Raw genomic sequence first — 14,846 nt, forward strand, 5'->3', positions numbered from 1 at the left:
CCGATTATACAATCAAGAAAATTAGACTTGATAATGCTGGTGAATTTACTTCCCAGACTTTCAATGATTATTGTATGTCTATGGGAATCATTGTTGAGCATCCTGTTGCTCATGTACATACTCAAAATGGATTGGCTGAATCATTGATTAAACGTCTGCAAATGATTGCTAGACCAATGATTATGAAAACAAAGCTCCCTATTTCTATATGGGGACATGCAATTTTACATGCTGCTTCATTAATTCGCATCAGACCAAGTGCATATCATAAATACTCCCCATTGCAGCTTGCATTTGGTAAAGAACCAGACATTTCTCATCTGAGAATTTTTGGATGTATGGTGTATGTGCCTATTGCACCACCTCAACGAAAGAAAATGGGACCTCAAAGAAAGATTGGAATTTATATTGGTTATGATAGTCCATCGATCATTCGATATCTTGAACCACAGACAGGCGACGTGTTCACAGCACGTTTTGCTGATTGTCATTTTAATGAGGAAATCTTCCCAATGTTAGGGGGAGAACAGAAACATACCGAAAAAGAAATTACATGGTATGTATCATCATTGTTACATCTGGATCCAAGAACAAAACAATGTGAAAAAGATGTACAGCAAATTGTGCACTTGCAAAGAATAGCAAATCAAATACCAGATGCATTTGCAGACACAAAAGGGGTAACTAAATCATATATACATGCTGCAAATGCCCCTGCTCGAATTGAAATTCCGAAGAAACAAATTGAAGATAGTCATGATGTCATTAAACGCCTGAAGCGTGGAAGGCCAGTTGGTTCCAAGGATAAAAATCCTCGAAAAAGAAAATTCATAGAGAAACACAATGATCACAAAATAGAGAATGATGTTCCTGAAGAAACACATAATGATCACAAAATAGAGAATGATGTTCCTGAAGAAACACATGATGATGAAAATGTTTTGTCAGAACCACAAACTGACGAGAATCATGAAATCTCTATCAATTATATTAATACTGGAAAAATATGGAACCGAAAAGATATAGAAGAAATTGATGATATATTTTCTTATAATGTGGCAATCGACATCATAAATGATAATGAAGATCATGAACCAAAATCTTTTGGTGAATGTAAAAATCGGCAGGATTGGATAAAATGGAAAGATGCCATCCAGGTTGAATTGGATTCGCTAAATAAACGTAATGTTTTTGGACCTATAGTCCTTACACCTGAAGGTGTAAAACCTGTTGGATACAAATGGGTTTTTATTCGAAAGCGAAATGAGAAAAATGAAATAGTAAGATATAAAGCTCGACTTGTTGCACAAGGTTTTTCTCAAAGGCCTGGAATTGATTATGAAGAAACGTATTCTCCTGTGATGGATGCAATTACGTTTCGGTATTTGATTAGCTTGGCAGTATCTGAAAATTTAGAAATGCGTCTTATGGATGTTGTTACAGCCTACTTATATGGATCACTTGATAGTAATATATATATGAAAATCCCTGAAGGATTTAAGATGCCTGAAGCACAAAGTTCAAAACCCAGAGAATGTTATTCTGTGAAATTACTAAGATCATTATATGGGTTGAAGCAATCCGGCAGAATGTGGTATAATAGGCTAAGTGATCACTTGATGAAAAAGGGATATGTAAATAATTCAATATGCCCTTGTGTTTTCATTAAGAAAACAACATCCGGATGCGTAATTATTGCTGTATATGTTGATGATTTAAACATCATTGGAACAAATAAGGAAATTCAAGAAGTTGTGTCATACTTGAAAGAAGAATTTGAAATGAAGGATCTTGGAAAAACCAAGTATTGTCTGGGTTTACAAATTGAACAAAAAGAATGTGGAATATTTGTTCACCAGACAAATTATACAGAAAAGATCCTTAAACGTTTTAATATGGACAAATCAAATCCTTTAAGTACTCCAATGGTTGTTAGATCATTAAACATAGAAAAGGATCCATTCCGTCCATGTGAAGATGATGAAGATATTCTTGGTCCAGAAGTACCATATCTAAGTGCTATCGGTGCCCTTATGTATCTTACAAATTGTACAAGGCCTGATATATCTTTTGCCGTAAATTTATTGGCAAGATTTAGCACATATCCAACAAAGAGACATTGGAACGGAATTAAACATATATTCCGTTATCTACGAGGAACGACAGACTTGGGACTTTTGTATTCAAAAGATGCTAATCCAAGTATAATTGGTTATGCCGATGCTGGATACTTATCTGATCCACACAAAGCACGTTCTCAAACTGGATATGTATTTACTCGTGGAGGCACTGCAATTTCTTGGCGTTCACAGAAACAAACACTTGTAACAACTTCATCAAATCATGCCGAGATTATTGCACTACATGAAGCAAGCCGTGAATGTGTGTGGTTAAAATCAATGACCCAACATATCCAAATCTCATGCGGATTATCATTCGACGAGAAGCCTGTGATACTATATGAAGATAATGTTGCATGTGTTGCTCAAATGAAAGAAGGATACATAAAAAGCGACAGAACTAAACATATTCCTCCTAAGTTCTTCGCATTCACCAAGGAGCTTGAGAAGAATAAATGTATTGATGTTCGTCACATTCAATCAAGTGAAAACTCATCAGATCTCTTCACAAAGGCACTTCCTACGTCAATATTCAGAAAGCACATATATAATATTGGGATGCGCAATCTACGAAATTTGTGAAGAAACGTTCGTGTCCACATGAGGGGGAGTTTACGTGACTGCACTCTTTTTCCCTTACTATGGTTTTTATCCCAATGGGTTTTTCCTAGTAAGGTTTTTAACGAGGCAGTATAAAACACGTAATGAAGACAATCATTATGATCATCATCACAAGGGGGAGTGTTGAAAAATAATATTTAAATATGTGTATTTGAATATTGAATGTTGAATATTTGAATGTTGAAAATTAGGTAAAATTAGGTGTTGAATATTGAAATTTGTGTGTGATGATGAAGGTAATGATGTAATTTATTTTTGGATTATTTGTAAAGATTTTCTATAAATATATCTCTCATTTGTGAAGAAAATCACAATTGAGTTGAGAGAAAAATATTATAAAGTGTATAGTGTGATAATTTTGAGAGTTTGAGATTTTTACTTTTTACCGTAAATTTTTACTTTTTTACAACAGTTAAATGTATTATTTACTAAAAATATAGATATTAGAACAGAAATGTGGAGAAAATTTGGAGATATGTTAAAAAAATTTAATAAGTATATAAATGAAATTTCTATTTGCACAGAATGTTGAGGACAAAATTGGAAAGATCTCACTTTTCATGGTTATAAATATTGACGTAACCAAACAGTTTCTATAAGTGTATGAAGTTTTACAATATGGTAAGATATAGTAAGATAAACATAAAACAGCTCCCTCCTCCAGATGTATTTACAGGCACTGATCCAAAATATAAGAGAATTGACTTAAAAGTTTTCGTAAAAATCCACATGCAAAATAGCATAGGCTTAGGAAAACACAGCAGGCATAGTTATGCTCCCAGAGCCCGAGAGAGACGATTTACAAGTCCAACAAGAACTTACAGAAAAGGTAAAATCGATGGCAAGATATCACTTTATAACAAGTGTAATCTTTCTTAAGAATGAGATGAAATTGACTGTACTGTTCCGCTTCTCTCTTTTTTATTGTCGGTGTCGAAGTAATCTTGCAGAGCTGACATCTCAATCTTGCTGCTTTTTAAACTTTTAATGGCTTCAGCAGTGGCCAAAGCTCCAGCAACAGTAGTTATTATAGGAATCTTGTAAGCCAGAGCCATCCTTCGCAGCTGTCTTCCGTCAATTTGGTCAAGTTGGTCACCCGAACTTGTGATCACCATCATCTGGATTTGACTGTTAGCAATCATATCACCGGCATGAGGCCGTCCCTCGTGCATCTTCAACACTCGCTCGACAGGACAACCTTCGGAATCAAGGACATGGGCTGTGCCAGAAGTTGCAACAATCTTGAAACCAAGTTCAAGAAAGGCTCGGGCAATTGTTGCAAGATGGGACTTGGTCAAGTCGTTTAAGCTGAGAAAGAGGGTACCAGAAAGAGGTGGCTTCTGTCCAGCAGCTATTAACGCCTTTGCAAATGCAATTGAGTACTCGTAGTGGATGCCCATAACCTCACCTGTACTACGCATCTCTGGACCTAGAATAACATCAGCTCCTTGGAATTTCTCGAATGGGAGAACGGCCTCTTTAACAGATACGTGCTTTGGGATAACCTCTTTTGTGAACTGCAAGTCCTGGAGAGATTTCCCTGACATAACTAGAGCAGCATACTTAGCCAGTGGATGACCGATAGCCTTGGATACAAAAGGGATTGTCCTAGATGCACGAGGGTTAGCCTAGAGCAAGAAAACTTCCCCTGAACCCGTAATTGCATACTGACAGTTCATTAATCCAATCACATTCAACCGCTTTGCCAATTTTGTTGTCCAGTTCCTAATTGTTTTTAAGCATGAAGATGACACAGTTTTTGTGGGAAGCAAGCATGCTGAATCCCCGGAATGGACTCCAGCCTGTTCAATGTGCTCCATTATTCCACCGATCACTACGTTGCCGTGTGAGTCGGTGAGTGAATCGACATCAATCTCTATAGCATCAGACAAGTATTTGTCAACAAGAACAGGACGCTCGGGATCCACCTCAACAGCAGTTTCAAGATAAGTTACAAGTTTATCATCACTGTAAACAATTTCCATTGCCCTGCCTCCTAAAACATAGGAAGGTCGAACAACAACAGGGTAACCAATGTCTGCAGCAATAGTTAGTGCATCTTTTTCACTCTTGGCAATTCCTCCTTTTGGCTGCTCTATCTGTAATTCCTTCAAAATTGCATTAAATCTCTCCCTATCCTCAGCAGCATCGATAGAATCGGGGGATGTGCCCCAGATGCTAACAAAGCCAGCACCACTTCGAGACTTGGGCTTGTGCTCATCTAAATAATGCTCAATAGGAAGAGCCAGTTTTAGAGGAGTTTGACCGCCAAATTGGACAATGATGCCATCAGGCCCTTCCAAGTCAATGACATTCAGAACATCCTCCACTGTGAGAGGTTCGAAGTAGAGCCGATCACTGGTGTCATAATCTGTCGATACTGTTTCTGGGTTTGAATTCATCATGATTGTTTCATAGCCTGCATCCTACACAGAGAAAAAGAATTCCAAGATTAGAAGATAACACAGAAAAGTAATAGCTAAACTATCTACAATCTGATTGAAGGAAAATTTAACGATAAGATAGATGTCCCTGAATATATTTTCACAAGCAATTTCCTAGAATATCAATTGACTTGTAAATTGGCATTTCTTCACTCTTGCCTAAAAAAGACATGAAAGCTCCACAAGTTCATAAACAAGCATTTTTTGAGAAGTAAAAGGGGGAAAACAGAGCACCAATCAATTAAGATGCACAAACCTGAAGGGCAAATGATGTATGACAGCAGCAATAATCAAACTCAATCCCTTGTCCAATCCGATTTGGTCCTCCACCTAAAATCAAAACCTTTTTCCTTTGAGAGGGAGCTGATTCACACTCAAAATCATAGGATGAATACATGTAAGGGGTATCAGCTTCAAACTCTGCGGCACATGTATCAACTCTTTTATATACTGGTTTAACTCCAAAAGATAATCTCTTTGATCGAACTTCTTTCTCAGTGGACTTTATGGCATAAGCAATCTGTTTATCACTAAATCCTCTTTTTTTCACTTCCCAAAAGTCATCAACGGTCATTTGTGACAAATTCCAAGCCAAAAGATACTGTTCCACATCTACAAGTTCTTTAAGTTGAGTGAGGAACCATTTATCAATGTAACTCAGTTTATGGATATCATCCACCTTCATTCCCCTCTTCATTGCAGCATATATGGAATGGATGCGATCTGGGCCGGGCACCCGTAAATTGTATTTTAGTTTCTCCCAATCCCAGTCAAGTTCCTTGACTTGTGCACAACCCCATCCAGAATACCCACATTCAAGTGATCGCACAGCTTTTTGAAATGATTCTTGGAATGTTCGGCCCACTGCCATGGATTCACCAACAGACTTCATCTGGGTTGTTAGAATTGGCTCTGATCCAGGAAATTTCTCAAATGCAAACCTAGGTATCTGCATTTGCACAAAAAAGTTAGATGATATTAAAATTAATTAGTGAAATCAATAAGCCATAATAAGCGCATGAGCCAGATATCAATGAAAAAATGAGCATCACCTTAGTAACAACATAGTCTATGGAAGGCTCAAAACTTGCTGGGGTTTTCTTTGTGATATCATTAGGAATCTGATCCAATGAGTATCCGACTGATAACTTGGCAGCCATCTTGGCTATTGGGAAACCAGTTGCCTTTGAGGCCAAAGCTGATGATCTTGAAACTCTAGGATTCATCTCAATCACCATTACCTCTCCATCTTCCGGATTAACAGCAAATTGAACATTTGAACCTCCACATTCAACTCCAATTTCCCTAATAATAGCAATAGAATAATCTCTGAGTCGCTGGTACTCCTTATCTGTCAAGGTTTGTGCAGGGGCCACAGTGATGGAGTCCCCAGTGTGAACTCCCATTGGATCGATATTTTCAATCGAGCAAATAATCACCACATTATCTGCTAAATCTCTCATAACCTCAAGCTCATACTCTTTCCACCCCAACAAGGACTTCTCAACCAAAACCTGAGATGTCACGCTAGCAGCGAGCCCTGACTTACATATGGCCTCGAATTCCTCCCTGTTATAAGCAATCCCACCCCCTGTCCCACCTAATGTGAAAGCAGGACGGATAATCAAGGGGAACTCCCCAATCAAGTTGGCAATTTCGAAGCATTCCTCAAGTGTAGTTCCAATCCCTGAAGGAGGCATCTTAAGTCCGATATTCTTCATAGCCTGCTTAAACAAATCCCTATCCTCTGCCTTCTTGATTGCATCAAGCTTTGCACCAATTAACTCCACACCATATTTCTCAAGTGCACCACTCTCTGCTAGTGCCACAGCAAGATTAAGTGCCGTTTGACCACCCATAGTGGGCAACAAAGCATCAGGTCTCTCCTTTTCTAGCACTTGCTCAACCAAGTCTGGTGTCAATGGCTCGATGTAAGTCCTATCTGCCATTTCAGGGTCCGTCATTATAGTGGCCGGATTTGAATTAATAAGGATAACCTCATATCCCTCTTCTCTAAGAGCCTTGCAGGCTTGTGTACCTGAGTAATCAAACTCGCAAGCCTGCCCTATCACAATAGGCCCTGCTCCCAAGATAAGGATCTTCTTTATATCTGTTCTTTTACCCACACCTTTTTTATCTTCAAGAACCCCTCCATTTGATGAACCATCACCATTTTTGACACCAGCAGCCTCAGTTAGTGCAGAATTTAACGTCAAGTGGCGAGATAACAGGTACAGACTTGTTGAACTCTTCTTTAATGCTACTTTTGTCTGGGTGAAAAGGTGGGGGGAAAGCTCTCGTACGGGTATACATGGATTGGCTTGAACTAGGTTACATAGAGCATTTTTACATTGATGTGCACAATGATTCATCTTCTTTTAACACTCCTAGAATTTCCTACAAGAATCAACACAGCAGCATTGTAAAAAATTTGCAAAAATACGATCCTAGGATCAGTTATTATGTGCTTAAACATGCAATATTCCAGAGAAAGAAAGATTTAAACAAACGGCAAAAAGAAGCGTTTGTGTCGCTGGGGAAAAGAGAACTAATACAAAACTCCTCAAATTCATCCTACTAAATTTTGCTAGATTCATAAAAAGACCATATCAAGCACATAACAAACTCACACTTCCAAATGAAGGTGGTAAAAAAAATTCTAAGTAAAAAGATAAATTATTTTAGAGTAGGTGCCCAGCGAGTCAACTCGTGGCTTGGGCTTTATGGACTCTTTTGTAAAAACAATCTTTATTTTTAATAATATTTTATGATTTTATCCAATTATGTCATTTACTTTATCTGTATACTCATGCAAGCTGCATTGATAAAGTCCTTGAATATACTATAGGTATCATGAGGTCTGCCTCTCCACAAAAGATAATGAAACTCATTAGGAAGTGTACCGTATATTCTAAACAGGTTCCTAGTGGATTTAACCGCCTAAAATAAGGAAAAAGGTCGCTTGAGTTTGAGACTAGCATATTTGATGTAAACGTCATGTTTCATTGGTAAGGGCATGGAGATGTCCATCATACACATGAGTAATCATTTGATGATGCACTGAACAACCCTCTCTCGAACTTTCCAAGTGATTATCACTTATCGAGTGGAAAAGTCTGTGGTTAAGGTTGTACACTCCTAGTCCTTTGACCCAGGACAACGTAAAAGCTCTACGTACTAGCATGTACTTTGATCCGTTTACCGACTCCATTGAGGGTCATCAGATGGCGATATTAGATGTAATTTCGAAATATGTATGTGCCGATGCATTGTAGTCGAGGATTCACTACTCGCTTACAGGTAAAGCTATCATATGTGATCTAATGAGTTAATAGTGCAAGCAATCTCTGGCCAGATTAAGACATGTGCATTTTGGAAAGGTGTTTGCTCAGTTGCACATACCATGTCACTGTTATCAATCAAAGATCATATATCACATCGTAATCGAATTCATTTGCAACTGTCGATATACCAATGGTTACAGATTTGATCGGGATATAGAAGTTTAAGGAACCGTATTGGTACGTTGACCATAACTTAAGGTTCATGCAAGCACTATCAGTGATATCTAGGAGATCATGGGAAGATGCCACTAGACTCTCTTACCATGATCCGATGAGTGCAATCAGACTTGAGTTCTTACATTCTTGATCAAGGGTTGAAGAAAAGAATGGATTAATTAGGGCGCATGAGAATAATTTTTTTCTGAATCACATGAAGTTGTGAACTAACGACTAGATATTTCCCTGAACCATTAATGGTCACACAAGTATTGGATTCTGTGTTCCCGTTGAGATCGTCAAATTCAATTATTTGAATTTGGCGACTATAATTTGATGGGTATCAAACAAATTACTTATAAAGGAGTTTATAAGTTAATTCTATGTAATGGAAGATGTGGATGTTAGCTTAACAGCTAATTAAGTGAGGATAGTAGAACTGTATTGTAACACCCAAAAATCAGTTTATGTAGACCGCATGCATGAAAATTATTAAATTGCTAAAATATTTTAATTAAATGATTTTGGGTGCATAAATGATATATTTTGAGTGACTAAATGATTAATTGTGTAATTTTTCTTGGTTCATAATAAAGATTTTAAGAAGAATATCGGTGGTCGGCCGGGACGGAAGAACATAGACGATTAAGGTGTTAAAGATTTAAAAGCTTTTTTTTATTTGAGTTAAGAAACTAATTATTTTAAATAATTTAAGAATTATGAAATTTTTAAGGTCAATTTTAAATTAAATAGTGGGAGCAAGGAATTATGTATTTTTAAGGATTTTAAACCTTTTAATTTGAGGCCTAATGATTTTATTAATCTGAATGGGCCTAATTAATTATTTAAAAACTAGGGCTAATTAAGCTCATTAATTAAGTGTTTAGAAATCTTTTAAAATTATTTTTGAAAGAGTTCTAAACACACTCACACACCTAAACACCTACACACACCCCGAAACACACACACACAAAAGTTACCGGAATTGAAAGAGAATTGAAGAGGAAGAACAGCCGTAACATAGAACTCTTGGGCAAGGAAGTTTTCGATTTTTTTCTCCTTCGTTCTTCGATTTTCTTCCTCTTTCTTCCTTCCAACAACGATCACCCGACTATCTTGCATCCAAAGGTGGGTTTTCGGTGGGGTTTTGACGCGAAAAAATGGTAGAAAAAGGGTAGAAATCGTCACTCGTTCGTCACCGACGTTCCACCGCTTCGGTATTCGCATTTCGAGCGTTTTAGACGCAAAGGCACGTTTCTATACTTTCTTTTTGCACCATTCAAATCATAATATGTGTGTTTTATGTTTTGAAGCATGAAAATTATATTAATCAAATTATTTGACGATTGGATGAATATTTTTCAAAGTTTTGACGTTTTTACGCTCGCTTGAGACGTGTTATGACTTCTAAAGGGCATGATGCCATTAGGGGACATTAAAGAATTGGAAAAGGAGTCGTTTAAGGGTATGATGAGGGCTGGTCATATGCAAAACGAGCCGTGCTTGGGTGAGGCAAGAACCTAGGGTTTTCAAGAGTTTCTTTGGGATTATGGGACGGCTAGGGGGGCGGCTGGACCAGGGGCTCGATAATGCGTGGTCAAGACCCTGTGCGGGTTGCGTCCTAGGGATAGGAAGAGTCCTAGCATGGCTGGACTCGCTGATGGACGAAGGAAGGGAGTTGTGGCCACAAGGGTGGAAGTTTAAGGCTCAGTTCTTTTGGGAGGCTAGGCGAGGAGGCTGTGCACGGTTAGGGCTGGTCAGGGGCTGGTCCAGTAGGGTCCAGTAGGGTCCTAGGAAAGGGGCTAGGGTCTGGTCCAAGGCTGGCTCGAGGGTGGCTCGGGTTTTGGAGGGGCGTGGCTTAGGAATAGAGGAAGGGTTCGTGGTTCACGGGGGTATTTTAGGAATGAAAAGCTTATGTTTAAAATTTGGGTAGAAAATATTAAGTTTGGAATTAATTCGGGTTTAAAACGCTTCATGGTTTAGTTATTAAATCATTAAATCGAAAGGCTCGAGTTCACGTCTAAGAAAAATATTAGAAGTCAAATTTAAGCTTATATGATGGTTCGGGATAGGTTCCAGTCAAGAATAGTAAGAAAAAATCAAAATTGGGAAGTTTGAGGTCCAGGAGTAAAATGGTCATTTTACGTCCCAGGTAGTCGAAAGGTTGCAGTGTCCCGAAAAATCATAATACATGTTAAATGATATTTTAAAATGCTTATGATGAAAATATGATATTTTATGATATATGTAAAGATTGTACGATTTTTCCCGTTAAATGCTATTTTTAAAGGACACAATATTTTATAAATAAAAAGAAAGGAAAAATATTTTGAAGGATATAAATTGAATGTGACACCAAAGCTTTAATGGAGATATCGTGAGGGAAAAGGCCGCAGAGGGAGACCGTTTACGGGAAAAGGCCTCAAAGGAAGTCCGACGATCGTATTTCCATGTTTGGTCACGGCCCAGTGACGAGAGTTGCTTACGCCCCGCCACCAGGTATTTGGTATAGCTAGACCGATTAGTCGACTATGATGATATGATATATGATAAGTCACTTTCAAGGATCAAACTTCACCCAAAAATGATATACGATCATGAAAAGCTTTATGATTTATGATTTACCTATGATTACGAGTTTTTAAGCCAGCTTATTTTATTAAAAGATTTATTTTAAAGCTGCATATGCATGTATATGTATTATTTGTCACGTATGGTTGGAATGTACTGAATCATTAGTCTCATTGGGTTTGGATAGTAGCAAACGATGATGATTTTGAGGGAGACGCTAACGCTTGAGTGGATCGGATCCGGCAATACACTCTTGAGAGACTTTTATTTTCCGCATTAGCTGAAGATTTAAAGTTTTAAAGAAATGATTTTGAGGATTATTTTATTAAAGGTTTTATGCTTTATTTTGAATTTTAGTTTTGGATTATTTTAAATTGCCGTACGATTTTGCAGTTGACGATTTATAGATTTTTATGCATTTGAGTTTTTAAATAATTGGTTCTTATGTTTGATGGTTTTGAAATTAGAAGAAAATTTTTATAAGAAAAAAAAATTCCTAGTATTTATTCAAATTTTAAAGTTAAAAGTAAGGGACGTTTCATGTCTATTTTAATGAAGGAGTTCACAAAAATGGCAGCAGCCAAAAATGGATAAGTGGAAAATTGTCTTTCAAAATTTTCATTTTTCTTTATATGAACGAGATTTGTACCTGTTAAGATGTCTCATATCAGTCGGATAGAGTTACAAGGAGTTGCATATATGGACTTGGACAATCCTCCCCCTTTCAACTAGTTTTTGGGATTGAGTTATGTCCAAGTCTCAATCTTAACATAGTATCAGAGCTCACGTTCCACCGTTATATATTTGACTGCCGATAGTTGGGCCACTCGTTCTGCCCGTATTTGGGTGATTTGTAAACTCCACGCTCCAGGTGTTCATCCCTGAGCATGAGAGAAATATGTTAATATGTCTCACATCTGTTGGATAGAGTTCCTGGGAGTTGCGTATAAAGACTTAAACAATATTCCCCCCTTGAGCTAGCTGTTGAGGTTGAATTAGGTCTAAATCTCAATCTTAACACTAGAGTTCCTGAGAATTGCATATATGAACTTGAACAATCCTCCCCCCTTGAACTAGCTTTTGGGGTTGAGTTAGGTACAAGTGTCAATGTTAAAATGGGGAAAATTTGTAAAATAATCTCGGTCAACTATTTAATTAAGAAAATGACCTCTTCATGTGTTTTTCAAATACACATGAGGAGGTAATTTTCTTAATTAAATAGTTGACCGAGGTTAAAAAACAAAATACCCCTGTTAAAATGGTATCAGAGCCCAAGCCCACCGTTGTGTTGGACGGCCCATGGTTGAGCCACCTGTTAATATCTCCATACTTCAGTTGTGCATTCTTGAGCATGAGAGGGGTGTGTTAAGATGTTTCATATCGGTTTCAAGTGTAGAAAATACCGTTGGGATGTCTGCTTTCGGAGACATCTAAATGATCTCGAGATGGGGGAGTTTGTCACTCTTCTGGGTTTTTTAGATAGTGTCAGGGTAGAGGTGGGTTCAGAGGATTACAGGGTTTGGTTGGGGGATTCTACGGGTTCGTTTTCGGTCAAGTCTTTTTACGAGTCATTCTTTCTGATTCACATTTTCCCATTCTTCTTGTGTCATGAACATATTTGGAAAGTACCTATCCCACAAAAGGTTCAGATATTCTCGTGGACTGTGGCTTTGGGTAAACTTTCTACATCGGACTCGTTGCAACGAAGATGGCCTAGTTGTGCTTTAAGTCCGCATTGGTGTACGTTATGTCGGAGCCATGAGGAGACACAGGATCATTTGTTAATTCACTGCCCTTTCTCGCGAGGATTATGGACTATGGTGATGCAAGAACTCAGATGTTATTGGGTATCTCCGCAGAGGGCACGAGATATGTTTATTATTGAGCCAGGTATTGCAGCAGGGAAAAAAGGTAGCACATTCTGGTATATTATCGTTCATTTCACTTTTTGGTCAATATGGCTCGAAAGGAATAATAGAATTTTCAACGACTTATACGCCACTGCCAACGAAATTTGGGATGTTATTAAATTCAGGGTTGCGGCATCGACAACAAAGCTCAGAGAATTCAGTCATTTATCTTTGTCAGATGTTGTTAGAGACTGGAAGTTTGTATTGTCCTGATTGATGGTGTATTGTTTACGTTTTCATTTGCGGATTACTCATCCGCTTGTAATGTAAAATGACCTTATTATTATATAAAACTATTGTTTCCTATCAAAAAAAATATTTTTAAAGAGAAATTTTTCAGCCACTTCCCTTCTCAGCGCCGCCGCAGCAATGCCGCCGGATTTTCGAAATCCTGACGATCCAATCTCGACGCAAACTTCGTTTAAATCTCTAGTGCGACTATACGACGAACAGAGTTTCTGATCGTGGATTTTATTTGACAATCAAAGAAGGAAGAAAGTTTATACGAAAATATAAGGAGGACTATCTCCGCTTTAAATCCGGAATAATTTGGGATGTCCGGTGTTTAGAACACAAAAGTAAATATTCTAAACGTCCTAAAAATAGTTTTAAATCATAAGACGTCCAAAAACGTTTTGAACATCAAAACAAAAATTTTAAAACTTCCGCTGCGTCTTAGGTGCGAAAAATGGTACTCCAACATACTGTACAGGTTTAACAAAACCCACAATATAGTAGAAAAATTTCTGAGTAAAAAGACACCCAAAATATACAGTTCGTAATTTATACAGGTTTATATCAAGGTGATCCCAAAAACATGAACAGAGTCACCAAAAAAATCAAATCACTCAAACCAACCGTACCTGATTGACAACAAGAATGCAACATACAATTCATTTTTAAAGTATTTATGCAGTCTAAGCAACGAAAATAGAAAGTAGTATTTTGCATAAATGTGACTAAAACTGATAAGTCCAAAAACCATGTTTCAACACAAATGTCCCGGATCAAATTCCTGTTGGACGTTCACAAAAGTGTCGAATTCAAAAATTAAAAGTTCCATTTTTCATAAAAGGTTGGAACTTGTGGCATGTGATTATGTAATGTAAAAATGCATTCTGGCATCACCCGGTTATAAATATTGGTAAAACCGAAAAGCCCGAAAACCCATTTCCTGAACACCAAAGCTTCAAAGTTCAATTTTTTACCATTCAATGACTTCAATAATATTTTTCATTGGGTCAATTCAACAAAAACCTGAGGCATTCGCACAAAAACAAAATAGAAATCCATTAAACTCGAATTACGTTAATGGGAATACTCACTTAAATACTTACTCTATGCTGGAAATGGAGGAGACGGAGAGGAAGAAGAACAAGAGGGCTTGGCTGCTCTTTGTTAATTGTGCTCGAGTCTTGGAGTTCTAGGCAAGGGTTTTGGATTATTATTTTGTTTTAAATATTAACCAAAAATATTTAAAAAGTTATTTTATATCACAATTTCCCAAATTCTATTTGCTCTTACCTCAAATAAATTTAATACAAAATTCTATTTCTCAAAATCTTATAATATATAAAATATAAAATCTCACATTATAATAGTAAAATCTCATACAAATAACAATTTATTAAATATATTGGATATACCATTATTCTTGTGATAAAACTTTTAAAAATAACA

At 37.2% G+C, this 14,846-nt stretch overlaps 1 protein-coding gene across 1 annotated transcript; it reads right to left on the minus strand.

Annotated features, from left to right (window-relative positions):
- Positions 1 to 3,426: 3,426 nt before the first annotated feature.
- On the minus strand, positions 3,427 to 14,611 carry LOC140973607 (carbamoyl phosphate synthase arginine-specific large chain, chloroplastic-like). Its single transcript, XM_073436546.1, is given in 4 exon segments — positions 3,427 to 5,167; positions 5,442 to 6,134; positions 6,238 to 7,582; positions 14,492 to 14,611. Coding segments are annotated over 3 exon segments (3,564 nt in total). The 5' UTR covers positions 7,558 to 7,582; positions 14,492 to 14,611; the 3' UTR covers positions 3,427 to 3,616.
- Between the last annotated feature and the right edge of the window lie 235 nt (positions 14,612 to 14,846).

This window comes from Primulina huaijiensis, chromosome 3 (assembly GCF_012295235.1).
Source record: "Primulina huaijiensis isolate GDHJ02 chromosome 3, ASM1229523v2, whole genome shotgun sequence".
Classification (NCBI taxonomy): Eukaryota; Viridiplantae; Streptophyta; class Magnoliopsida; order Lamiales; family Gesneriaceae; genus Primulina; species Primulina huaijiensis.